This window comes from Lentinus tigrinus, assembly GCF_003813185.1.
Source record: "Lentinus tigrinus ALCF2SS1-7 unplaced genomic scaffold L226scaffold_4, whole genome shotgun sequence".
Classification (NCBI taxonomy): domain Eukaryota; kingdom Fungi; phylum Basidiomycota; class Agaricomycetes; order Polyporales; family Polyporaceae; genus Lentinus; species Lentinus tigrinus.
This window is the reverse complement of record NW_027137913.1, coordinates 1-24,034: the sequence shown is the minus strand read 5'-3', so window position 1 is coordinate 24,034 and position 24,034 is coordinate 1. Positions and strand designations below refer to the sequence as shown.

The 24,034-nt window shown below is 56.0% G+C and overlaps 9 protein-coding genes and 1 non-coding gene across 10 annotated transcripts; 5 read left to right on the top strand and 5 right to left on the bottom strand.

Moving 5' to 3' along the window:
• Positions 1 to 842: 842 nt before the first annotated feature.
• On the top strand, positions 843 to 3,770 carry L226DRAFT_609463 (uncharacterized protein; the record flags this gene model as incomplete). The annotated part of the gene is made up of 5 exons (XM_067686063.1): positions 843 to 1,971; positions 2,017 to 2,079; positions 2,137 to 2,589; positions 2,648 to 3,081; positions 3,138 to 3,770. The coding sequence occupies 5 exons, from the start codon at positions 843 to 845 to the stop codon at positions 3,621 to 3,623; spliced, it is 2,565 nt and encodes an 854-aa protein (XP_067539425.1). The 3' UTR covers positions 3,624 to 3,770.
• On the bottom strand, positions 3,763 to 5,317 carry L226DRAFT_609462 (uncharacterized protein; the record flags this gene model as incomplete). Its single annotated transcript, XM_067686062.1, has 8 exons — positions 3,763 to 3,988; positions 4,056 to 4,070; positions 4,128 to 4,318; positions 4,388 to 4,501; positions 4,560 to 4,638; positions 4,692 to 4,981; positions 5,034 to 5,067; positions 5,282 to 5,317. 8 exons carry the CDS (start codon positions 5,315 to 5,317, stop codon positions 3,776 to 3,778), a joined length of 972 nt encoding a protein of 323 aa, XP_067539424.1. The 3' UTR covers positions 3,763 to 3,775.
• Positions 5,318 to 5,927: 610 nt separating this feature from the next.
• L226DRAFT_543123 (transferase) lies at positions 5,928 to 7,690 on the bottom strand (the record flags this gene model as incomplete). The annotated part of the gene is made up of 9 exons (XM_067682177.1): positions 5,928 to 6,114; positions 6,165 to 6,345; positions 6,409 to 6,577; positions 6,630 to 6,736; positions 6,791 to 6,898; positions 6,951 to 7,066; positions 7,116 to 7,483; positions 7,536 to 7,626; positions 7,674 to 7,690. The coding sequence occupies 9 exons, from the start codon at positions 7,688 to 7,690 to the stop codon at positions 5,928 to 5,930; spliced, it is 1,344 nt and encodes a 447-aa protein (XP_067539423.1).
• Positions 7,691 to 7,810: 120 nt separating this feature from the next.
• On the top strand, positions 7,811 to 7,905 carry L226DRAFT_t50. Its single transcript has one exon. It is a non-coding gene; the product is annotated as a tRNA-Val (tRNA).
• L226DRAFT_530734 (uncharacterized protein) lies at positions 7,863 to 10,488 on the top strand. The gene is made up of 5 exons (XM_067679927.1): positions 7,863 to 8,249; positions 8,301 to 8,387; positions 8,446 to 8,524; positions 8,578 to 9,767; positions 9,819 to 10,488. The coding sequence occupies exons 1-5, from the start codon at positions 8,089 to 8,091 to the stop codon at positions 9,994 to 9,996; spliced, it is 1,695 nt and encodes a 564-aa protein (XP_067539422.1). The 5' UTR covers positions 7,863 to 8,088; the 3' UTR covers positions 9,997 to 10,488.
• A 149-nt stretch (positions 10,489 to 10,637) lies between these two features.
• Positions 10,638 to 12,988, top strand: L226DRAFT_233856 (purine-cytosine permease). Its single transcript, XM_067673119.1, has 11 exons — positions 10,638 to 10,986; positions 11,048 to 11,137; positions 11,192 to 11,275; positions 11,337 to 11,360; positions 11,420 to 11,479; positions 11,535 to 11,691; positions 11,744 to 11,775; positions 11,839 to 12,048; positions 12,103 to 12,148; positions 12,210 to 12,487; positions 12,560 to 12,988. The coding sequence occupies exons 1-11, from the start codon at positions 10,850 to 10,852 to the stop codon at positions 12,933 to 12,935; spliced, it is 1,494 nt and encodes a 497-aa protein (XP_067539421.1). The 5' UTR covers positions 10,638 to 10,849; the 3' UTR covers positions 12,936 to 12,988.
• A 187-nt stretch (positions 12,989 to 13,175) lies between these two features.
• On the bottom strand, positions 13,176 to 15,741 carry L226DRAFT_456494 (prolyl-tRNA synthetase; the record flags this gene model as incomplete). The annotated part of the gene is made up of 7 exons (XM_067675300.1): positions 13,176 to 13,335; positions 13,404 to 13,711; positions 13,779 to 14,488; positions 14,543 to 14,607; positions 14,662 to 14,797; positions 14,851 to 15,288; positions 15,414 to 15,741. The coding sequence occupies 7 exons, from the start codon at positions 15,739 to 15,741 to the stop codon at positions 13,176 to 13,178; spliced, it is 2,145 nt and encodes a 714-aa protein (XP_067539420.1).
• Positions 15,742 to 15,910: 169 nt separating this feature from the next.
• On the top strand, positions 15,911 to 16,964 carry L226DRAFT_530732 (mitochondrial 37S ribosomal protein uS10m). The gene is made up of 2 exons (XM_067679926.1): positions 15,911 to 16,182; positions 16,237 to 16,964. Exons 1-2 carry the CDS (start codon positions 16,109 to 16,111, stop codon positions 16,862 to 16,864), a joined length of 702 nt encoding a protein of 233 aa, XP_067539419.1. The 5' UTR covers positions 15,911 to 16,108; the 3' UTR covers positions 16,865 to 16,964.
• On the bottom strand, positions 16,949 to 19,248 carry L226DRAFT_501212 (purine-cytosine permease; the record flags this gene model as incomplete). The annotated part of the gene is made up of 11 exons (XM_067677818.1): positions 16,949 to 17,402; positions 17,482 to 17,759; positions 17,828 to 17,873; positions 17,942 to 18,151; positions 18,215 to 18,246; positions 18,318 to 18,474; positions 18,542 to 18,601; positions 18,665 to 18,688; positions 18,752 to 18,835; positions 18,929 to 19,018; positions 19,085 to 19,248. 11 exons carry the CDS (start codon positions 19,246 to 19,248, stop codon positions 17,027 to 17,029), a joined length of 1,521 nt encoding a protein of 506 aa, XP_067539418.1. The 3' UTR covers positions 16,949 to 17,026.
• Positions 19,249 to 19,704: 456 nt separating this feature from the next.
• On the bottom strand, positions 19,705 to 21,923 carry L226DRAFT_530730 (cytochrome P450). Its single transcript, XM_067679925.1, has 10 exons — positions 21,622 to 21,923; positions 21,430 to 21,565; positions 21,035 to 21,372; positions 20,866 to 20,981; positions 20,677 to 20,808; positions 20,426 to 20,615; positions 20,316 to 20,372; positions 20,232 to 20,256; positions 19,928 to 20,170; positions 19,705 to 19,859 (listed from the first exon to the last, which is right to left on the bottom strand). The coding sequence occupies exons 1-10, from the start codon at positions 21,800 to 21,802 to the stop codon at positions 19,781 to 19,783; spliced, it is 1,497 nt and encodes a 498-aa protein (XP_067539417.1). The 5' UTR covers positions 21,803 to 21,923; the 3' UTR covers positions 19,705 to 19,780.
• Between the last annotated feature and the right edge of the window lie 2,111 nt (positions 21,924 to 24,034).

The window sequence follows — 24,034 nt, the reverse complement described above, 5'->3', positions numbered from 1 at the left end:
GCCCACAACTTCAACAGTCTCTAGGAGGGAGGGAGGACGAAGTCACGAAGACCGAGACAAGTGAGCCTGGCAAGTTCATATATCTTCCAAGTCGCCGTCAATACCGGAGCCGAGAGGAGAGAGATCGGACGCTGGGCGTTCCACGCGCACGGCCGGAGTTTGTCTCTCATTACTATTACGGCCGGCGTCCTTCAATTACAATCGGGCGCAAGCTCATCGACTGATTGCAATAGTTTACGATATGAAACTTATTCGGCATCGATTATTATTGTTCGCAATCACTTCTAAGCTTGTGGAATATTGCAAACACTGGAATCATTTCGGAGGTTTTTGGGTTTTTGCTGATGCTGATGCGGGAACGAGACTAGTTATTATTGAGGGCAGGGCCCTGCTATGTAACGCTACCGCGGCGATGACTAGACTGTTACGCTGTTTACTCGCGAGAGGTAAGGCCTGTTCTATCAACATCAATCGTGATGGAAAGCTTTGGAAGCGAAGAAAACAAAAATCATGGCATGGTTCCAAAGGTTCGCGCAGCCTTCATCAATGGGTGCACGCATTATTGCCCGATAGCCGCAACTGTACGGAAGACAGAGCGTTCCTTGCATATGCGCACTGTGCAGACCAACGCTAATCGTTCCAAACCTTTGAGAGACCCTACACTTTATGTTGTGGAAAACATTGCGGCAATTCAGCACCGCCTGGGTGAGCTGAGACTTGTGACAAGGGGGTGTCGTTGGCGCGCGTTTGGAGGAGAACCGTTTTAGGAACGACATTCCCATGCATTCCCACGTAGTGTCGCGCCGAGCTGTGTGCACTATCTCTGATTCTGAACCATCATCATGCCGTCTCCCCCGACACCAGATGCCTCTGTTCTTCCCCAGACAGCTCCTGCTACCCCTCGTCGCATCGGAGGTAGTTCTGCAAAACCCAAGACTCCAGAGATAGCGTCCTCTGAACTGCCTCGCTCGCAACAGAACTTGCGTTCTGCCATAGCCGCTGAGCTCGGTGATCAATATTGGGAGTTCGATGTCGACACTGTCGCGCGGATGCTATCTCCTAAACAGCTGAAGCCCGAGTGGTCCAACCAGGATCCATACCCTCCCTTGAGTTCATTTACCTGTCTTGTCGACGAGGCCGCTGTCCTGCCAGTACTCCGCGCCATGCCCGCGCCTGCAGCGTTCAAGTTGATGTCGGCGGAGAGAGACAATTATCCTACCCTTTCCGACTTCTTTAACTCGTGCGTCTACAATTGCAACGTAGCCTACGACAACATCCGGCGGAAGCTGCCGTCCGGTGGTCCTTTCAAGCTCAAGTTACGTAGGGACCGGTGGTGGCCTATCCTCAATTTCTTCCCGTATGACCGGGAAATGAAGGATGGTATCGACGGCGCTGCTTCGCTTAAGCCGGACCTTGTGGCTGGAAACGGTGTTCCCGGCACCAAGCCAGCCTGCTACTGGTCCATGCCATCAGACCACGTGGACAATGGCATGGAGGTCCTTGTCGCCGTGGAGGTTAAGGATAGTTGGAACGGGATAGTGACGCAGGCGGGGACGTATGCTCGAGCGCAGGTTAGCGCGATGCCGTTGCGCCTGTTCTCTCTTGTCATTGGTGTCAACCACAAGTTCCACAACTTGCGCTTCCTCATATATCATCGCGGCGGTCTCACCGCATCGCACGAAATCGACCTGCTTACAATCCAGGGCCGCCGGGACGTGCAGCGGGTTATGTTCTCGATCCTGCTCTGGCAGACGCCTGAGGACGCAGGCCTCCCGATGTTCACGAATGGCGTCGAATGCCGGATACCCTCTGCAGGCACCGCACTTTCTATCGTCACAGACAAAGTGCTTTTTCTCTCGCTCTCCGTCCGAGGTCGTGGTACGCTCGTGGTTCGAGCCGTTCCGAAGCGTCAAACTCGTCCCAGCCTCATTCCGGTTCGTCAACTAGGACGCGCTGGGCGTGCGCTTAACAGTGAGTCATCTTGCCGTTCTTTGGAATGAAGTTAACCCTGGACAGGGGGAAAGCCCAGGCCGAAGACCGAGCCCATGACTGCCCACGACCAGATCACCCAGTCAGTTTGTGAGTCGTTCGATAGATTGATGTTCGACACTAGCGATGCTCACGGTACATGACCAGCGAAAATTCAACCCAGACAGTACCATGACCGGGAACTGCAATATGTGTCTCCGCCAAACATCACAGGTCCTTCTGAAGTGATTTTACCATCGGCCCTTCTTCACGGTATAGTGGCCAAGTATTCGTGGCCGAACAGCGGGAAGCGCCAGATCGAGGCTGAGATGTACAACACTTGCGATGGCCAGTTCGGGGTCCCCAAGCACTTCGTTTCCTTCGAGGCATGCCGCCTGGATAAAGCCGCTTTTTCGAACTCCATCTTCTTGCCCCCAAGATCTGATAGCGCCACTTCCGCAAAGTATCGGTGGTACCCCCTGGTTGCGCTGAAGTTGCAGCAGCACAGCCCTCCTGATTATCGGGCTCTTTTCGTCACTGTTACCGCCGACGAAGGGAAGAGCCTCGAGCATTGCCTGAGCGCATGGGATCTCGCCGAATGCTTGCTGCACGCTCTTCTTGGTGAGTTGTTCTTCCTTCGATGTGACATATCGGGTTAACATGATGTCGCGCTCGGTAGGATGGTTATCAATCATGAACCTCGGCGGCCGCGGATTTCTGCACCGTGATGTTACGATCGGCAACGTGGTGAAGCTAGACAAGCCGGTCAAACGCCCGGCATTTCCGACTAGAACACTCGAGTTGTTCGAGCCTTACCGCCATGCAATTGCCGACGACTCTGAGATGATCACCCAAGGCATAGCTAACATGCAGTTGGAGCGGGGCGGCCATGGCGCATTGGCATCAAGCGAAGACCACTTCTGGATGAAGCTTCGCGGCGCAGTCGCGCAAGACGAATATCTGGAGCAGGTTGTCATCGCTGCAGAGCGGCTCGAAAAGGCGCTCGCGAAGCTTGGGGTGTCGACGGAGTGCAAGGCTCTGCTCATCGACGGCGACATGGCCGCTGAGTTGAAGACGTACTTCTCCAGTTCCGAACACGCAGGTGCCATCTCCGTAAGTTCATGACAATTTGCAGATATACCATTGGACGTTCATCGCGATACGTACAGGGAACACCCGAGTTCATGTCGCGCTCGTTGAGGGCAGCCTTGGAGATGAACGACAAGGAATACGTCCAGAACCCGATCGACGACCTCAACTCCTTCGTGTGGACAGCGTTATGGGCCACCGTCTTTAACCGTCTGGCGCTGGAGAGCACCGCACCTAAGGCGCAGCATGTGCAGCGGTGGCGTGACCAGCTCTCCGGTGAGGACGGTGGCTCACGCGCTGATGTGCTTGCCGCCGTATCACAACGTGTCACAGAGGTCAACGACTACGCGCCGTTGCTGAGGGGGATGTCGCCGTTGTTCCGGAAGTGGTCCTCGACCATTGATACGTTAGAAGGTGATTTCTGGATTATATGGAATAGGCAAAAAATGCTGCCAATGCTGCCCCACCAGAAGCTGTACGTATTCTATCGGTTTGCGCTGGAGGGTGTGGCGGATTACGTCGAGCTGCTGTATGAGCAGCGAGAGTGGCTGCAAAGCATGCAGTAGACTCCTGCATTTTAGGTCATGTACTAGCGGATGTCGTTATGTAGAAAGAGGGGGTTCAAGTTCGCTCGTTATCAACACGCTGGTACTGGGCGCGCAGAGGATGTGCTCTAGTATGAAGATTGGGAGTAAATCCAATGGACCCTGACGGTTTACTACACAAAGGACACATCATGATTCGACGTATCAGTCTGACTGCCATGGAAATCAGACATGGAGACGGTAATGCCCCGGGACGCGTCGCTGCCAGGCATTCCGGACTCGACGATGAAGGTCATCGGTCGCTCGATGGCTGATATCTGGAAGGTGGAAGTACCGGCGGCTTTGCATTGGTCTACGCGGATAATGATGAGGATCATGGAGATCGGCTGACGGGGAAATGGCATAGGTTAGCGGTTGGGATGGGTGGCGGTCCTCAAAGTCATGATAGCTCACAATAAGCTGGACCACCTATGAGAGCACAGTATCAGCAATAATGCATTGGGTAATGGGACAGAAAGGCCGCACCCAAACATCGGATAGAGCATTCTTGGACCCTAGGAATGTGCACAGCAGAATAACAACGGAGATCGTGTAGAGAGCCCCGCACTCGATGAGGATGCGGACGATACGAGTCAACTTGGGGCCTCCGCCAACACGCGAGACATTGTGCGAAACGAGATCGGCATTGATGTCCAGGATGCGATACACAACCATGCCTATATGGATTGTAGCGCATGATCAACTCCCTTGCCATCGCTCGTCAGTATATATGATGAGTCTCGTACCTGTCGTCATAGTTGTCAATGCAAGGGTGAGAGCTAGAAAGGGGGTAACGAACGGCACGAGACGCTCAGCAGTACCGAACGTCGCCTCCATATAGAGGGCCATCCAACCACATGCTAGTGATGGGGTGGGGATGTCAGCATGAGGAGTTCCCGGAGAGCACGAGTCGCAGACCTGTTGTGACAAGCCAGAGAAGTACCGGTACAACTATGATCCTCCAATTCCTGTCATAGACAACGTAGCATCTGTAGACCTAGGAGTGCCCAGAGATTAGAGTCATGCATAGAATTAAAGCGTTATACAAACCATAATGCCGTCACCGATGGAGGTTTGTAGATTGTAGCCAGCGGTTCTCGCAACTTGAATCCAGTCTGATACATCGAGAAATGCGCCCGTGGCACCACCGAGACCTTTGTAATCGACGAACGCGTCGAGATCGTTGCGTATTTTGAGAGCCATCTCTATTGTCGAGATAACGAACATGGCAAGGGTTGCCCCGACCATGACCCAACTGATGGATGCCCTACCCTTGAACTGCCCGTTGCAGGACCAGAGAAGGACGCGCAAGCCGTAGGCGACAGTGATCAAGAGCATCCCTGCATTCAATATAGTGAGCCAGGGTATGAATGGACGACGACCAGGACGCACCATAGCAGGTGCTCTCTACGAACAATCCAGCAATCTGACACAATACTGAAGTGTCAATGTTGAAGAATGGTACTCCTCCCCTCGGTGCGTCTCCGGACGTCTGAGGGTCACTGTTCCCTCTAGATTACTCTGTCATTTGCACTACGTAGTCTGTACTGTTTGTATTGTGTCCGACATGGGGCTCGGCCCTAACGGGACAATAAATGGATTTGGAAAGGGAAAGGAAAGAATGGTACTCGGGGACTTACCTTGGAGGAAGCGATAGGGAACGGCGATGAGGACATTGAGCTTGATGTACACGGCAACGAGCGAACTTGACGTGACGTCGCTTTCGGGTCTGTAAGGGGGGCGGAATGTTGTGCACAAAGAGTGCACGATGCTCCATAATCTAAATATACAACCTATGGACCATGAACCGAGCTCAAGCCAGAAGTAAGGTATGTACTCTACAGAGACCAGCGCTCACCTCCCACGAGCATCACATCAGGTCACCGCAGCATCGATTAACAACAGGTTCCTTCCCATGCTGTGTTCCTAGCAGAATCACGATGCCGGGATTCATGATCTGTCGTCGGGATGCTCCCAACGATGCAATGCGATGGGCTTATGGCGGCGGCGACGTGCACGTGGGAGAGGTTGCACTGGCGCAGCAGTCCGCTCAGGAGAAGAACATCAGTTCTGGTTCTGAACGAAGAAGATCAGCAAGCGAGGCGCTGCAATGCACGGCCCGTAGATATGCAAATGATATGGTCTGAAAAAGTGAGCTTTCTGTTGGTGAGATTCGGGGCGTGTAGCCAGAGGTGTAGCTGCAGTGCACCGTGGCGTGAAGCGATGTTGACGCTACAAGTTCTCTGCACTCTTGCGCTCGTCCGCAACCTGGGAGACCGAAACTGATCAGCGAGGACGGGCGGTCGTGCAGCGAGTCTCTGTCACCTCTTGAAATCGCTCAGGAGTCCAGTGCATTTGAACCTTGTCAAGCTGATCCTCGGGCAGCCACCACTCGAGAAACATGAAGAACAAGCAGTCGACGACCAGGATGATCGCGAAGATGATGCCAGCTACAGGACCCACATCCAGTGTTCTGCAGATGTGTTAGTAAGTTTATGATCAATTAGAATCGAAATGACGGACCTATGCATGCGTGTCCAGAAATCGTACGGGGGCGACTTCATGACCGACTCATAGACTAGTTCTGTCCGCTGCGAGATTTCACGCCAGCCGTAGAAATCTTTGATGCGCTCATGAGCCTTATGTGGATCGTGCTTGCCAGCGGATACAAGTTGTATTGCCTCAGACATTGCGCGCACGATATCTGACATGTATTGAAGATTCAGGAACGATTTAATGAACTGCACAATTTCGAATGAGGACCTACCGTCTTCATCTGGATTAGCGAAAGAGATCATGTGCTCTGGAAGGATCTCGGGAACGCCGCCAACCCTGGTAGACACGGGGTAAAGCCCGGCACATGCAGCTTCAAGTATGGCGATGCCAAAGGATTCGGTAAGGGAGGTGTTCAAGAAGATGGATCCTTGGACGAGTACCTGAAGACAAGCGTCACTCTCGTGATGTCAGGAAACTAGCCTATGCACTCACGTCGCGGACGTCACTGTGACGAACAGGTCCAAGAATCTCTATGCGGTCTTGTAGCAGATCCTTCTCTCGCATCTGGAGAAGGTCTATCATCTTGGGACCGTCTCCGCCTGATCACAGAACCACATGAGCATCTCAATTTGGGCGCCATGAGACATCCTTACCAATGAGAAAGCGAACGTTGGGGAACAGTGAACATATACGCGGCGCCGTGGCTATAAGAAGATCGATGCCCTTCCTATATGCGAGTCTGGATACGACCACCACAGTAACTTGGCGAAGTCAGCACTTCCATGATGCCATGAGGGATTGATGATGTCTTACTCGTATCTCCAGAAGGCGGCGATGGCGCTGGCCTGAACTGTTCGGCGACGAGTGCGTTCGGAATGACGTGAACGATGTCGGGGAGTATCCTCGCTCGCAGTACAGTATTCTCGCGACTAACGTCTGGTTAGTATCATCACTCGGGGAGGCTAGCCAACCACATACCCCGTATGAGAAACACAGATAGCGGCGTCTACATTACGCAGAGCTGCTTCTAGCAGCTTGTTGGTTAGGATACTTGCTGCGTCGTCGAAGCCGAACAGACTATGGTCCGTGAACACAGTCCGCACGCCCATGAGATGGGCATGCAATATGCCTTCATGCGCCAGTGACGAGAGACCAGCATGACCGTGTATGAGCTGTATGCCTTCGCGCAGGATGATGGTACGGAGGTACGGGAGGAAAGCGAAGTAATTCGGTAGTGTTGCTGATGATGCAATGGTAGGGTACGGCAGATAATAGACCTTGAGCGATGGCAAGAGCCATCGTATGCCCACACGATCCGGTGGATGGCTGTGAGTAATAACTATAACCTGACATCATTCAGCGCGAATCCCACCTGGATGGTGCTTCTACTGGACATACCTTATGACCGCGCTTGAGCAGATTTGCGCTGAGCATGTAGATGTGACTCTCAACCCCCCCAACGTTGGGATGAAAGAAGTCACATATCATCCTACACAAACATCAACATACGGATAGGATCAACTGAGGTATGCTCACGCTATGTTGAAACCCATGATGAAGTCACTTGCGGTCAAGTGGCGAACCGATTGTCATTGACTGACGATTCCACGACTTTGCTTGCAACAGCGCAACAAAAACATAGACATGAACCAACGTGCTTTCAATCTTCTGTCGGTTCGATGGTGTAGTTGGTTATCACGTCTGTCTCACACTTGGGGTACAGGGTTGTGCGCACAGGAGGTCTCCGGTTCGAACCCGGGTCGAATCAGCTTTTTTCATTGTTTTGGAGGCAATCAGGCGGCTTCGCGTAAAGCCTCGTTAAGCATCCAAGCAGTTAGTGTCGACAGGCGCACGTTCATCATCTCTCTTTCTCTTCAACTCGACGTCGTCAGTGACAACGTCGTTGTCTTCCCTGCTCTCTTCGTTCCCCCTTGATTCCCCAATATACGCGATGGCCTCGCAGGACAAGAACGACCTGAACCCCCTCGACGAGGAGGCCCCTGGCCAGCCCATCTCTGTTCCCGATTCTGGAGACACAGGAGAGAGCGGAAAGCTCAAGATGATCGTTCAGCTTGTTAAGAAGTGTCTGGGAGTCAAGGATATTGCTGCCATGTACGTCTTAACTCCATGGTGCACGTCTCTCCTCACCCAACGGCGCAATAGGCGACTGTCCCTGCCCGCATCGTTGCTCGAACCAATCCCGAACCTCGAGTACTGGCACTATCTTGACCGTCCGGACCTCTTCGCAGCGTGAGTCGTGCCTGATTGTCTGTGTGTGTGCGTTCGTGAGGCGATGACATGCGCCCAGTATCAATGATTCGGACGATCCCTTCGAGCGTATGCTGGCCGTGCTCAGGTTCACGTTCTCCAAGGACCTCAAGTTTATCGTGAGTCTATGTCCCTATATGCATTCATGTTCGATTCCTGAATTGGCTTGCAGCGAGGCAAGGTGTGCAAGCCATACAACTCGGTGCTCGGCGAGCACTTCCGTTCGCACTGGGACGTTATTCCCGTCGACTATCCTTCAGATCCCAATGAGCCTCCCATTCAGTACCTCTACGTGTCTCCTCCCGCCCCTGAACCTGCGCCTTCGTCGTCATACTTCTTTTCCTCCGCAGCCATGTCTGCGCCGGACGTGATACACCCGTCGCTTTCCTCGAGCGCCAGCGTCAAGAGCGGCCGCAGCGCGAAGAGCGGGTTCAGCGGGCTTAGCTTCCTGTCTCGTGGCCAGTCGACCACCGCCAAGACTACTCCGACTACCTCTCCCCAGTTGGTCGAGACCAACCTCGAGGCGGGCATGTCGGACCTTAGCCTCGCAAACGACCAGGCCTCGGGTGCCGCTGACCTCCTGGAGGGCGACGAGGCTGCTGCGGATAAACCGCGCATCCGGATTGTCTATGTCACGGAACAAGTCTCTCACCACCCCCCTGTCTCGGCATACCATGCTGTGTGCCCCAGCCGTCACCTCGAGCTCACCGGCATCGACCAGATATCTGCCAAGGTCTCCGGCACGACCCTGCGGGTGATGCCTGGTTCGTTCAACAAGGGCATCTTCGTCCGCATAACGGGCGGCGACGGCGCTGGGGAGCTATACCACATCACGCACCCTGTGGCCTCCGTCAATGGATTGCTGCGCGGTTCATTCTACGTCACAGTCGGCGACTCAACCATCATCACTTGCTCGGGCGGCAAGGACGGCAAGAAGCTTCGGGCGGTTATCGAGTACAAGGAGGAGTCGTGGCTAGGCAAGGCGCACTTCCTGTTAGAGGGAGTCATTCACGAGTACGACCCGACGGATACGTCGCACGAGGAGTGGACGCGCGTTAAGCACGTCCCTAGGGATCGTGTGCTGGCCGTCTTCGATGGGTCGTGGCGCGGTCGGATTCGCTGGAAACGCGTCGATGCGTCTGACAGCGAGTACGCGACGCTCCTCGATATCTCCACGCTGCATGTCATCCCGAAGAATGTGCGGCCATTGGAGAAGCAGCACCCCAACGAGAGCAGGAAGCTGTGGGAGAACGTCACGAGCAGATTGTTGACGAAGGAATATAGCGAGGCGACTAAGCACAAGCTCGCAATCGAGCAGAAGCAGCGAGACGATGCCGCGGAGAGGAAGCGGAAGGGTATTCAGTACGTGCATTTCCGATGCTATTCTCAACGCACTTTCTAATTCTGCGTTAGGTTTGGTCCGAGATACTTCGAGCCCGATATCTCGACCGGCATACCCAAGCTCACTGAGGAGGGCCGTAAGGCCATAGAGGAGGAGCTCGCCGAGGATACCGACTGCATGCTGGAGGATACCGCGCCGACACCCCAGGGCGAGCGGGCTGAACTCGCCGAGGAAGCCGTGCAGGCATGACCGACACGATCTATATCACGACACATCTATGTTTTGTCTTCAGTCCCCATTGAACACTTTCTTGGCTGCTGCTTGTACGATAGCTTATACCATGGGTAGCCTCCCTTTCGTTGCTTTTCGCACACGGACTTGCGGTCGGTTTGTACGAACCGGATCGGAGGCATTTTAATCATCTCGAGTCGCATAACACATACATCGTGTGTATATACATCGCAATGCTTCCTTATAGACAGGCTCGAGGTTGAGGTTACGACTGACTGACAGAGCTTGGCAGGTATTGGTCGGTGTGCTGGTATGTGGCCGAGTTACTGTCTGGTGAGACTGACTGCACATTGATTTAGGAGACGCGGTTTGGTTCTTGGGGCATGCCATTGAAAACCTTCAAGCTTCAAGGCCAGGGGCTGTCTTTTGCGTTCGTCGGACTCACATGTCCTGAAGCGGCAGGTAAACATCCTTTCGACGAAGAAGCTCTCCATGGAGCCCTCAATCGCCGTCGTGGGTTGGTCATACGACAATCCCTGTCAGCGCGCGTACTCAGGTGGTCTCTCGTCTCCAGTACTCCATGACGAGACATTCGCCCTACCTACAGATGCATGCCCCAAGACGAATCGAGACACCCGCAAGTTGGCCTTTCCAAGTACACAGCATCGGCAAGGCGGATATTGTTTCCTCCTCGCCTCCACCATTGCTCGCACTATCGACGCGCTCAATGCATGCTGGCAAGCCTCTGAAAACGGTCTCACAAGGTCTCGATTCTCACGCAGTCGCCTGAGCTCCAAACCTTCAATCTAGCTACAACCAGCTATTAAAGCGCCATCAGTCTACACACCTTCCTTGCAACCACGACTACACCATGGGCACGTCCGTCGAGGATGAGAAGGCAGACAAGGTCGTCGATGAGTACGTCAGTGTCAGTGAGACCGCCGCCCCCCGAAGCTGGTTCAAGACAGCTACCGACTTCTTGGCACATCGAGGAGTAGAGACAAAGGGGTACCCTTTTTCATCGTTGTATTCTGTTTGCGCTGGATACTTACCACAGCCACTCTGATAGAATAGAGCCCATCCTGCCGGAGGACAGGACAGACATGAAGCTGTACCAGATGTTCTTCGTGTGGTTTTCTGCGAACTTCAATGTTCTGTCGTACGTGATCTCGGTCTTGCTTCAGGTCTATCGAGTCGAGTCGTTCGTGAACAGGGTCGGTACTGGATCTGCTGGTCCTGCCTTCTTTGGACTCGGCCTTCGGGACTCGCTCCTGGTCCTTCTAGTCGTTGACCTGATGTATGTGGTGAGATTTGCACGTCACGTATTATTATTGGACTGACCATGGCACCCGTACTAGCACTTGCGCCATCCCAGCGTACTTGTACGTTGGTCGCCGTCTGTGACTCACTCGTAGAGGCTAACTCTGCCATCCGGGAGTAGTGCCATCTTCGGTCCTAAGCTCGGGATGAGGTCAATGGTCGTGGCACGCTATTCATGGGGGTACGCACGTCGACTCGCATAATCTACCCTCACGCGATTAACTGCGGCCGTTCAGGTACTATGGCTCTACCATCCCGAGCGCATTCAACGTCTTCTCCATGGAAGGTTTCTTAATTGTCAACTGTATCATAGGCGGTCAAATACTGGCGAGTGTTTCCGATCGCCTGGACGATACCCTCGGTATCGTGATTATTGGGATCATATCGCTCGTGGTAAGTCGTCGAGGTGTCCATCCAACCTGACTAGAGTGCCAACGTAACTCAGGTCACGTTTTTCGGCTACCGTGTCATACACTGGTGGGTAGTATGAGAGTCCAGGGAAGTTCTCCTGACTACGACGACTCATCTGTACCTCGACAGGTACGAAACGATCGCGTGGATCCCGAGCGCGATCACTTTCATCGTCATGCTTGCAGTCGGAGGACAACATCTGGGTAGTCACATTCCGCCCGACCCACCAGCTTCTGCGGCGGCGATCGTGTCTTTTGGGACCACAATCGCGTCGACTGTCATCAGTTGGTGCATCATGACATCCGATTATGGAGTGTACCATAGTAGGCATGCATCCAGGTGCGTGCACTGCAAGTCTTCGTATTCCTCCAGATGCTCATAAGGGAGTCCCAGTATGAGAGTATTCTTGTACAGCTATACCGGATTCCTCACAGCGAGTGTAAGCGGTCCTCGATATCCGTGTTCATCATTCCATTTCGTTGACGTTCCGACTCATCCAGCTCTGCGGTCACATGCTCGGCGCAGCTTTCGCAGCCGCTGCTCCTGCAGTCCCTTCTTGGGACGCCGGGTTCGACAACGGCAACAGCGTAGGCGGGTTGGTCGCCGCCGTCCTCGCCCCGGCGGGTGGGTTCGGGAAGTTCTTAACAGTGCTCATCGCGCTGTTCATCCCGAGCGCAAGCGCACCTACGATGTACACCTTCGAGTCGAGCTTCATGACCATCCACGCCTGGTTCGCTCGCGTCCCCCGCTTTGTATACGCGTTCGTCTCCACAGCTATGTGAGTCCCCCCCTCTCCACCCCAACTGAAGCCGCCCTTTCGATACGTCTTGCTGAGCCATGTCCATCACAGACTCATCCCGGTCGCGATCGTCGGCGCGGCGCACTTCTACAGCACGTTCGTAGACGTGATGAACGTCATAGGATACTGGAGCACCGTCTTCGCTGCTATAGTCATGGCCGAACACATCGTCTTCCGCAAGAACGCTTGGGAGCGATACGACCTCGCACAATGGTGCAAACCGGGAGGGCTTCCTCCGGGAGTTGCGGCAGTCCTCGCCTTCATATGTGCTTGCGGGATCATCGTACCTTGCATGGCGCAGGTGTGGTATACAGGCCCAGTAGCACGTGCGGGTACAGGAGATATTGGGATTTTGGTGGGGTTTGCACTGGCTGTTATTTTGTACCCTGTGTTCCGGGCCGTGGAGAGGGCAATATCTGGCAGATAGACCAATGCACAGTTGTCGGCAACGTAGACTCGATTGCTGGCGGGGAGATCCACAGTGTTCTGAACGGCAGCGGATGAGCAATGAATGGATCTTGTTCGGCCTATGTACCACAGCGACAGCATCGACAAACGACCCCAATATACGTACATGTTGAATATATCTACTACTACTACTATTACCACCAAAGTACCGCGCCGCGTCCCCTGGATATGGCTCCGACCCTGGCAACTTGCAAGCCGTCTAGTACGAGCGGCCGAACATGGTCCAGCGCTTCGCGTCCTTGCCGCACCCGACGCACTTGGTGACGCCGGGCTCGATCTTCGGCCAGCGCGACTGGTCGAAGGGGATGCAGAGTGACTTGGCACCCGCAGAGGGCGCACGCTCGTCCGTCGGCTCAGACCTGTCGCACCGTCAGACGTCAGCTCGGGAAAGAAAGTTGAAATAACAAAAGAGAGAAAGGACACTCACGCCTTGGCGCTGCGCTCCTTGATGTCGTCCTCGCACGCCTCCTCCTCGCACCAGGGGATGACGACGACGCACTTGTCGTCGAGCGTCGGCACGACGTCCTCCCAGCGGTGCACCTCACGCAGGCGCGAGAAGTACACGTCCTTCGCGCGCTGGAACATGTCCCCCTGGATCGTGTCGAGCAGGCCCTGCACCGTCGTCGCGATGTCCGCGAGCGGGATCGGCGCCTTCGCGCCCGTGTCGCGGCGCGCGGAGAGCGTCTGCTGCTTCGCGAGGTCGGCGGGGCCGATCTCGAGGCGGAGGGGGACACCCTACGCAGTGCGTGTCAGTACATCAATATCTCGAAATAGCGGGGCACGGGAAACGGATGAAACTGACCTTCTGCTCCCAGTCGTTGAACTTGTAGCCGGGGGTGTAGCCGTCACGGAGGTCAGCCTGCGCACGGATGCCGGCCTTCTTGAGCGTGCTGGCGAGGTCGGCGCACGCATCGTTGACGGTCTTGCGCTGCTCGTTCGTCGACTTGGCGGTGAGGCCGCACGGGACGACGACGACCTGCACGGACGCGACGCGCGGGGGGAGGACGAGGCCCTGGTTGTCGCCGTGGATCATGACCATGACGCCGATCGTGCGCGTCGAGAGGCCCCACGAGTTCTGCCAGACGTACGTCTTGCCCTGGCCCGAGGGGTCGTTCGGGTCCTCGACGAAGATGTTGAACATCTCCGGGCGCGAGAAGTTCTGCCCGAGACAGTGCGACGTCGCGCCCTGGATGCCGCGCCCGGTCGTCGGGACGAAGCCCTCGACGGTCGTTGTGTACAGCCCGCCGGCAAACTTCTCCTTCTCGGACTTGACACCGGGGATGACGGGCACGGCGAGGAGCTCCTCGTAGATTCGGCGGTAGAGCTCGAGGATCTCGAGTACCTCCTTGTCAGCTTCGGGCTTAGTCAGGTGCGCGGTGTGGCCTTCTTGCCAGAGGAACTCGCGTGTGCGGAGGAAGGGCTGCGGGTTCTTGAACTCCCACCGGACGACAGAGTTCCACTGGTTAAGCTTCAGGGGAAGATCTCTGTGGCTCTGAATCCACTTCGCGTAGTCTGGCTTAGAGTCAGCGACCGAATTAGCATGGAGAGCATACGGCCAGGACTCACAAGGGTACATGACAGTCTCGGACGTCGGACGGATGGCGATGGGTTCCTCAAGATCTGAGCTTCCACTGAGATACCGGTGAGTAATGGCAGAATGCAGGATAGTAGGTTACCGTGCTCACGCTCGTGTGACCCATGCGACCTCAGGAGAGAAGCCCTCGACGTGGTCCTTTTCTCGCTCAAGGACCTTCGACGACACGAACATGGGGAAGTAGGCGTTCTGCACACCCATCGCCTTGATCTTCTCGTTAAACCATTCTGAACGTGATATAAGCATTGAGTCAAGGAGAGCACTTCAAAGACAAACTTACCTTGAATGATCTCCCAAATGCTATACGACCACGGTCTGAGGATGTAGCAGCCACTGACATTGTAGTAGTCGAGCATGTCTGCCTTGATGAGTACGTTCGTGTACCATGTGGGGAAGTCGACCTCCTTCTTGACACCGATGGCGATCTGGATAGCACCCTCGATCTTCGCGTCCTCCTTCTCCTTCTTCGCAGGGGCACCAGTCTTTGCAGCCTCATCGGCGGTGGCCTGCAGTGAGGCGATCTCGACCTCGTGGAGGGTGGGCGCTCCGTCGGTGGCGAACTGCTTCACGTATGCATGGAGATCCTTGCCAGAGAGGAAGAGGGTCGAGTCGGAGGAGAGACCGCGGACAGCGAAAGGTTTTGACGAGGTCGCAATGGTAGAGTCAATGACGGTGGTGATTTTCGGGTACGTCTCTGCGGTAATTGCAAGGGGAGAAACTACGGAGGCGTATCAGTAACTGGGCATATTCTAATGCGAGTGCCTTCCAGCCGGAGCGCAAGCCAATATAGTAAAACTCTCCATCTATATCCACTCATATAGCTGGACTCCGGGAATGACTTACGAGAGTTTTTATCCAGGGAAAAGAACTCCTTCAGCAGGTCCTCGGAGGCAAGACGGAGATCCTTCAGGTTCAATGTCTTCCCCAGCACTCCGGATGGCACGTCCGTTGTCTCGCGCGCGATCACAAAGACGGGGACAGGGGTAGCCGTCTTGGCCGTCTTGGGCTTGTATACGAGCGTTTTGATGAGCTCAAAGTCCTTCGGAGCACTTGAGCTTCCCTCGAGTGCCTCGCGCCAGGACGCGGGGGAGTTCGTCGCGGCGTGCGAGACGGTGGCCGCGGGGGAAATGGAGAGCTTGGAGAGCGACGCCGTGATAGTGTCCAGAGACATCGCGGGTGGATGAGTGTGGAGGAAACGGGGAGAGGGGCGGGCGCGAGAGGACGAGGGAGTACGCCTTGAGCACTCGGCGCTTTGCGAGATTGACTCGACAGTTTTGGAGGGAGATGTTATCAGATGTCGCGATAGAACTGTGCGGGCGAGTCGAGGGATCCGTCCCGCAACAGCCCTCGAGGCCAGCATCCGCGCGCGAAGATGTCCAGACAAGTCGCACACAGTCGCGAGCGAGGGCAGCCAGCGCAGAGTCACTGTCTGACGCGACTCGGGCGAATCCTCCTCGACCTCGATGCGATCGGGGCGCTCAGCTACGCGACCGCGTCGCGCGTGTAGACGCCCGTCAGCTCTCTTTCGACCACCAGCCATGCTCGCCCGCTCGTGCAGATCTGCCGCCTCGACACTCCAGAGATGGGCTCGCTTCAACAGCACAACCGCCGTGTACGCTCAGACACTAACCACAGCAAAGGCAGACGACTGACCAAAATACCCCAGACCTGCTGCCGCTAGCGCATCGTCCTCAGCGACCCCAGTAGCGCCCCAGCAACAGCTCACCGAGGCAGCATACGCAGCAAGCGTCGTGCACGGGCGAAGCGTGCGTGCCCCTCACTACCTCCCCAAAACCCACGGCATCCCCGCCGCCACCCTCCACTTCCGCTCCTACCACCCCCGCGTGCTCGACTTCTTCGTCCACTTCGCCAGCCACGCCGCCTCCGCCCTCGGCGTGCCCCTCTCCAAGCCCGTCCACCTCCCCACCCAGCGCCGCCTCTGGACCGTCCTCCGCGGGCCCTTCGTGCACAAGAAGTCGCAGGAGAACTTTGAGCGCAGGACCCACAAGCGCGTCGTCAAGGCCTGGGACGCCCACCCCGACGTCGTCGACATGCTCGTCCAGTACCTCGAGAAGCACATCGCCCCTGGGGTCGGCATGCGTGCCGTCAAGTGGCACAGGGCGCCCGTTGGTGTCGGTCAGAAGACGATGGAGAGCGTGCTCGGCCACATGCGTGTCGATGAGCAGGTCCGGGCGGAGAAGGTGAAGGCGCTGGGTGAGCAGATTGTGCAGCAGGAGCTCGCGGCGGCTGCAGAGGCGGCGGCGAAGGAGGGTGTTGTGCAAAAGAGCTCATAGGGTGTGCCGTCGTCTATTCTATCCCCCTGTAATGCTTACTGTCTAGGCATCGTCTCATGCTAATATCTCCTGCCATGCAAAATTGCCTGATGCAAGTTACGCTGTCTTCGACAGTCAGTGAAAGAAAAGGTGCCGAGTGACACTCTAGCAAGACACGTCTAGCTACCTACGAGCCAACCCCCGCTCCACCGCTCTAAAAATCGGATACACCCCCGCCGCCAGCACAAACCCCACAATAATCCCAATATCGCCCGTCCCCGCAGCCGCAATCGGGCCCGTATACCACACCTGCGCCATGCACGGCACGATGATCCCACACGCGCACGCGAACGCCAGAACGGCCGCAAAGCCGGGCGGGAGCTCCCGCGGGTTGCTCCACTGAGCGAGGTCGTACCGGCCCCAGTCGTTCTTGCGGAACACGAGGTGCTCGACAATGACGATGGCGGCGAAGACGGTGCTCCAGTAGCCGATGACGTTCAGGATGTCCACGAAGGTGTCGTAGAAGTGCACCGCGCCGACGATCGCTACCGGGATGAGGCTGCAGGGACCAGAGAGGGGGGGGGGTCTTGCGTCAGCGAACGCAGCTCGCAGTGCACGTGTACAGTACGGGTGCGTACATGGCTTCGGAGACGACTGTGTACACGTAGCGGGGCACCCGCGCGAACCACGCGTGGATGGTCATGAAGCTCGACGCGAACGTGTACATCGTCGGCGCGCAGGCGCTGGGGATGAACAGCGCGACGAGCACCGTCAGGAACTTGCCAAAGCCGCCTGCAGGGGAGAGCACGGCCTCGACGAGTCCGCCGATGCTGTTCCCGTTGTCGAACCCGGCCTCCCATGAGGGTACCGCTGGAGCTCCAGCTGCGAAAGCCGCCCCGAGCATGTGTGCGACTAGCTGTGAGAGGGAAAGACGTCATGATCGTAGTTCAAGGACTTGCACAGAGGGAGAAACAGCACACTCACGCTCGCGGCGAGGAACCCTGCATAGCTGTACAGGAACACTCTCTTGCTGAATACCCGGTCAGAGACACTAAGGATAAGGAGGACACAACTGGGCGTTGGGGTTGTGGCACGTACCTAGAAGCCTTCCCGGTGTGATACACACCATAGTCTGGCGTCATCATGCACCAGCTGATGACACTCGACCCGACCGTGGTCGCATACGACAGAACGGACGCGGCGGAGGCTGGCGGGCCTGCGGGGATGTTGCTGCCGAGATGCTTGCCGCCAGTCCCGAGCATGACGATGAACGCGATGACACTCGGGATCCATGCAACCGTCTCGTACCTGCCCGTTCCCGCGCACGAGTTGTGAGTTCAAAGCTCCTCGAGTATGAGAGGAGCCGCTCACCAGTGTATGACCTTGTAGCCGAAGAAGGTGACCTGCAAATTCCATCCACAGTTCCAGTTCAGGCTGCCGTGCGAGAAACACGGTGAAGAGATGGCCTACATACCACGAGGGAGATGACGCCGATAATGACAATCCCCAGGGTATCGTTGAGGTGGTCAGACACACTAGCCAGCGTCTGGCCGCCTATGATGCAGTTCAGGATCAAGAAGCCCTGCATGGAGAATACGGTGAAGGCGCTGGGGATGATCGATCCGTAGTACCTGCGTACGCGTGCTAGTGGTTAGTGGTTATCCCATCTGGCTGAGGCCGGTAACGGAGCGTACTTACCCCCATGAATATCGCGCGAGCACCATCGAGCGCATCCCCAGCTTCGGTCCGAAGACGGCGCTATAGCGAGTTCAGACTTGACGACTATCTGAGTCGACCACAGGAGGGTGGACAGGGACTCACAAGTACGCCGGAATGGCACAAGAGCTGCGATGGCCGGTGAGCTTACGAGTGGGACACCCATGCATGGTGGGATGCAGAGGGACTTACATGACGTCAACGACGAGGATGATCAGGAGCGTGTCCCGCAAACCGAGGCCGAAGAAGGCAGGCCCAGTGGTGCCCGTGCCAAAGCTAGTAAGTAATAAGTGGTTATCAGCAGTGAGCAGTCACACGCCACTTGGCGGCTTCGTGTTGAGCATCGCAGCGATGACTCGGAACACGCACGCTAGGATGTTGATGTTCGCAGAGAACCACACGAAGAACATCTGGTACAGCCGCGTATCCGTCCTGTCTTCAGGCAGGATGGGATCAATCCTACAGAAAGAGCGCATCAGTGGCTCAGCAGGCAAGAGAGAGAACTTGTCACGAAAGATAACGTACCCGTTCGTTTCGATTCCCCACTGCGCAAGAAACTCCGTAGTGGCCTTGAACCACCGTTGCGCGTGTGAAGCCGGCGTCACAGGTACTTCATCGTGGACGTCAGCAGCCTGAGGACCATCAGCGACGACGCTGCTCGTCTTCTCGTCTTCGACGGACGTCCCCATCGTCCTTAATGTTCTGGATGGTGGAGGAACGAGGGAAAGAAGTTGACAAGCCGGGAGTCGGGAGTCGGGAGCTTGATTGGAGAGGGTTTACAAATGATGGGTGCTTGGACATCCCACGTGAAGCATCTGCGTCTGCAGAAGCGACGACGGATGCGGACCGGACTCCCGAGCTGTGGAACGACGAGGAGGGGACTGTGGGGGAACTTCGGACTCAAAGAGGCGATGGCTGGAGCGCGTAGAAGCATGTCGCTGTCGAGAGGAGGTCCAGGTGGGGGGCCAACATTAGAAGCCGCTGCGCATGTCAACTCGGCCTTTACCTGGAAGGTCCGGATGTGTCAGACAAAACGATGATCAACTCCAGGAACAGAACGGTCTTACCTCTCCATGAACGAAAGAGACAACTAAAGGTAAGCTATGTACTCACACGAATTCGACTCGCCAGGCGACACAAATCGACACCATCCAGCCAAAGCAACCATGATCATCAAGAAACCAAACCATTCTACACACCGACGAAACGAAAGAAAACGCTCTACTCAGACCCCCGCAAGATCAGCTCCTTCGCAGCCTCGCTGTACGGCCGAATCCGACATTTGAACGGCTCCGGTTGACTGCCCACGCACGACTCGTCAACACAAGCCAGCCCCATTGGCAATCGCAAACAATAACCGTGACGCACCTGATAACCCCGCTCGTATACTTCACATCCGGCTTCTCCCCGTCCGGTTCGATCACCATGGTCGCAAGCACGAGCGCGATGTTGATAAAGAGGCTCTGGAGGGCGAGGTGCGAGCCGGGGCACACGCGGCGCCCGAAGCCGAACGCGACCGTTGTGGGGTCGTGCTCGGGCGTGGGTCCGAGGAAGCGTTCGGGCTTGAAGGTGAACGGGTCTTTGTAGACGCTCTCGTCGTGCATCATGCCCCTGGAGTGCTCGGCTGGTCAGAGGTGGATCGAAGATGTGTTAGGGGGAGGGGACGGCTCACCAAACGTTCGTGATGATTGTCGAGCCTGAAGATGCGGTCAGTCTACTGAATATGTCAGGGATAGCGAGCGACGATGGACACTACCAGCCGGTATCTCGTAATCCTTGTAGATAATAGTGTCGGTCGTGCGATGAGCAAGGCCTGGAAAATGGTCAGTGACGAGAGAGAGCGGGACAGCAAGGTCTGTCACTTACCAAGCGGCGCTATGCTGTTCCATCGCAGAACCTCCTTCACCATCGCCTCTATATACGGTAAGGACGGCTTGTCATCGAGAGTCGGGAGACGTTCGGTGCCGATGTTGCTATGGATCTCCTCCCGTCCCTTGCGCTGGATATCCGGATAGAGCGTCATGGCGAGGAAGAAGCTCAGAATGCCCGCGATAGTCTGATGAACGAGGACACCATAAGTGGAGACGTCAATAATCCGAGGAGGTTGCTGCTCTTACCGTATCGGATCCCCCGGTGTAGAGGCTCGCAGCCGTCCACATGATAGCTTGATCCTTGGCGATGGCGAGATTGTCTGCGGATGCATCACCTATGCAGTTCGTGACGTATGAAGGGGATGCGACACCGCGGGTCTGCAAAAGTAAACATCAGCTGCGTAGCGTGGGTGGTGAGATGGTAAGCTTACTCACTACGCGTTCTTTCACGGTGTTGTAAGGGGTGGACACTAGATGCTCGAGCTCCGCTTTCCACTGACGGGCCTGGCGCTTGAAAGTGGCACCAGGGAACCAGTAGGGCAAGTATTTCACTTTGGGAGGACGGTCAGCTCTTCGGAAGGACAGATGGTGGTATAAAGCTTACACATCGGAAAGAAGTCGACAGCATAACGATACGGCGTAGCAGCCAAAGCAAACTTGTAGTGTGCGTCGTCGGCAAGGGCGATGTAGTCGAAGTCGGGTGTGGAGATCTGTTCGCCGAAGACGATGTTCACGGTGTTGTTGCCAATTGAGGAGCGTATATGGTCGCGCAACTCGTGAGGACTGTCGAGTAGGGCTTTGAGGAGATCAAGCGCCGAGGACTGCTGGAGAGGGGAGAGGCGGCGGGCGGCATTGGTGTTGAGGGAGGTACTGAGGAGTTTGCGATACTCGCGGTGGCGGGGGCTAGCGGGAGCAAAAGCGACGCCTTTGTTCCACCCTATTCTGTTAGGTGTGAGATGGATCTGACGCGACTACATGTACTGGGGGGGTTAAACTCACAACTCCCCGACCATCAACTGAGCCCGCGGTCTGTCGGCAGATTTGGAGGAATGCTTATCGAGAATCTCGGAGGCGACGTGGGGAGAATTGACGACATATACATCCTGTGTGAACAAACGCAGGTAGACCAAGGGACCTGAATACGTTGATGAGAAGGAGCCGGTAGGAGACCGGTGCCAAGACATAGATCACCGTATTGGGCGCCCCACTGGGCGTAACGCAGCCACTCGTGGCCGCGTGGCATTTGGAAGGCATTACCGACTATGGGTAGACCGCGGGGGCCTGGAGGTCGGACGCGCGGACAATAAGCGAGGTAGTAGAGGGCGCAGGAGGAGAAGACGGCAAGGACTACGGGGACTAGTAGGTCGAGCATGGTGGTGGTGGACGTGAGAGAAGGCGGTCAACCTCCGCGAGCCCTCTGGTTGTAAAGTGTGCGAGGATGGCAAGGAGAAGAACAGCCATCGAGCTGGGAATGTAAGTGTGCTGTCTGAAGTGTGCTGTCCGGAAGTGTGCTGTCTGAAGCTCGAAGGAAGGGGCGGCGCAGCGACATGCTGGCACCATGCGGTATGTCTGCATTCTGAACAAATCGTGAAATATCGCCCCGAGGATTCTCCTGGGCAGAACTCATCATGTTCTGTCACATACGACGTCCGGGCGATGTGCTGAGGATCTTGTGGATGAGTGATGATGATGAGGGAAGACTCGAGCAGGCCGAGCGCCCAGGCTGTCAATCGCGTGACGTCATCTCCCCAACCAGCTTTTTGAAGTTCTTCCATCGCAGCTTCTTCGAGGGCCACCCGTGCCCCGTCTCTCTTCCAGCCTGCGCGATGCCCCGTCTCTCTGCCACTGCCAGCCTGCGCAACGACGCCGCCTCGGATGCGCCCCGCTCATGTCTCTCCAGCGCACATCGATGCTCCCTGCCCAGGACCCGCGACCGAGTGCTGCTCCCGTTCGAGCGCACTCTGCGCCAGGTACGTCTCCTCTTTGCTCGCTCTCCCGTCTGTTTCTGCCTCTCGCGTCCACTTCTGCCCTCTCGTGTCCCTCCCTGTGCTCCCGCTTCTGCGCTTTCCCTCCCAAGTGCGCCCTCCCTTCCTCCTGCCCCTGCCCTGCTCACTCCCTGCCCGCTGCATGTCCCCGTCCCCTTCCGTGTCCGCTGCATGTATCATACCCCATATACACACAATTCAGTGTTGTTCACCCAGAGCATGTGCGCGAGCCTGTGTGCACCTCAATCTCGGGCGCTCAACCCACCGCAACTCATGTCCGAGTCTCGCCTTCCCCCTTCCCCCATCCCGCATTTCTCATTACTCGACTGGACTGTCAAGTACGTGAAGACTATCCGTCAAGAACGCGTCCAATAACTTCGTCATCAGGCACAGTCGCAGCGCTACCTCCTCACATCCCACAACTCGCACCCAATGTACGTTCTCCTTCTTCACTCACTTATTGCCTTGCACTGACGTGACGATTTAGACAAAGGAAACAGACTGCTCTACCGTTCCCTCTACCTGCGCAATCTTCGCTGTCGCTCACATCCTTCTGGGACACCTGGAAATCCGTCCCTCATCCTGGCAGCCTTCACGTCTCCGATCCATCAAAGCGTACATCGTTCACCTTCGTAATCTACTGCATGAAACTTGTTGACTCTCTCTATCTTTTGCAGCTTGTTTCGCACGAAACCGACCACTCGCTCGCCCGCTATCACGATCTTTCTCCTAGCCATCGCCCAACTTCTGTCATATTCCGCCCAATGTGTGTCGTCACCACTTGATGCAAGCTTTTCTAGGACCCTCAACCTCTTCTGCGACAGGATCATCAGGCTCCCAGAGTAATGCTCACATCCACGCCCGACGGCGGCCCAATAACTGCCCACCAGGTGAGTAAATCACGCTCTGCACATGTAATTTTCAGGCTAACGGCTCGGAAACACGTATCGTAGGTCCCACGAACACTTCCCTATAGTCCGCGGGCATTCGCGTCCCCATTCATGCGGTTCGAAAATTGAGTCAATCGTCATTTTCATTGGTATTCGGCCGCCGGCACGCACTTCCCCGCTCACCACGCCCCGCACGACCCGAAATCCGCATCGACCAGCTCACGCAAGATCATCCGAGCCCCCGTAACGCCACGGGACGCTCGAGACGTCTCGCGAGACGTCCGTGCACCAGTTGGTGAGTACCGGAGCGATGCAGCTATTGCTGTTCTGGGCTCGCACTGGTTACCTGAGGACATGGTTTACTCACTGCGCTGCGTAGACCGACTCGATCACGCTAAGGAGCACGCCAATCTGCTCAGGTCGACGAGCACGCCGGGTATGTAGTTCTGCCGTTGTCCGAAACCCACGCTTGGTCGGCATCCTGGCATCCTTGTTGCCTCGTTGCCGGCACCAGCCCAGCTCTTGCGCACTCACGCACACACTACTAACTACGCTACGTATGTATACAGAAATGTGAATGACATACGACACCTGCATTGAGTGTTGTGGCAGAGCTGCTGGAGGAAGATACGTCCTTCAGCAACTTGCAGGACATCAGTGCCGGCGACTACTTCCGTCTCCGCGAATTCCTTCGTTTACCTGACACTCATGCTGAATGCATCCTTCCGT

Excerpts from the sequence above, each read along its gene's own strand:
- L226DRAFT_530734 (XM_067679927.1), top strand. The coding sequence starts at position 8,089 with ATGGCCTCGCAGGACAAGAACGACCTGAACCCCCTCGACGAGGAGGCC. Across the intron at positions 8,388-8,445 it reads CGTCCGGACCTCTTCGCAGC|TATCAATGATTCGGACGATC; the intron begins GTGAGTCGTGCC and ends ACATGCGCCCAG. Across the intron at positions 8,525-8,577 it reads CCAAGGACCTCAAGTTTATC|CGAGGCAAGGTGTGCAAGCC; the intron begins GTGAGTCTATGT and ends ATTGGCTTGCAG.
- L226DRAFT_530732 (XM_067679926.1), top strand. The coding sequence starts at position 16,109 with ATGCTCGCCCGCTCGTGCAGATCTGCCGCCTCGACACTCCAGAGATGG. Across the intron at positions 16,183-16,236 it reads TTCAACAGCACAACCGCCGT|ACCTGCTGCCGCTAGCGCAT; the intron begins GTACGCTCAGAC and ends AAAATACCCCAG.
- L226DRAFT_233856 (XM_067673119.1), top strand. The coding sequence starts at position 10,850 with ATGGGCACGTCCGTCGAGGATGAGAAGGCAGACAAGGTCGTCGATGAG. Across the intron at positions 10,987-11,047 it reads CGAGGAGTAGAGACAAAGGG|AATAGAGCCCATCCTGCCGG; the intron begins GTACCCTTTTTC and ends CCACTCTGATAG. Across the intron at positions 12,149-12,209 it reads CCGGATTCCTCACAGCGAGT|CTCTGCGGTCACATGCTCGG; the intron begins GTAAGCGGTCCT and ends CGACTCATCCAG.
- L226DRAFT_530730 (XM_067679925.1), bottom strand. The coding sequence starts at position 21,802 with ATGCTCGACCTACTAGTCCCCGTAGTCCTTGCCGTCTTCTCCTCCTGC. Across the intron at positions 20,809-20,865 it reads ACACCGTGAAAGAACGCGTA|ACCCGCGGTGTCGCATCCCC; the intron begins GTGAGTAAGCTT and ends TTACTTTTGCAG. Across the intron at positions 20,171-20,231 it reads ACAATCATCACGAACGTTTG|GGGCATGATGCACGACGAGA; the intron begins GTGAGCCGTCCC and ends CGAGCACTCCAG.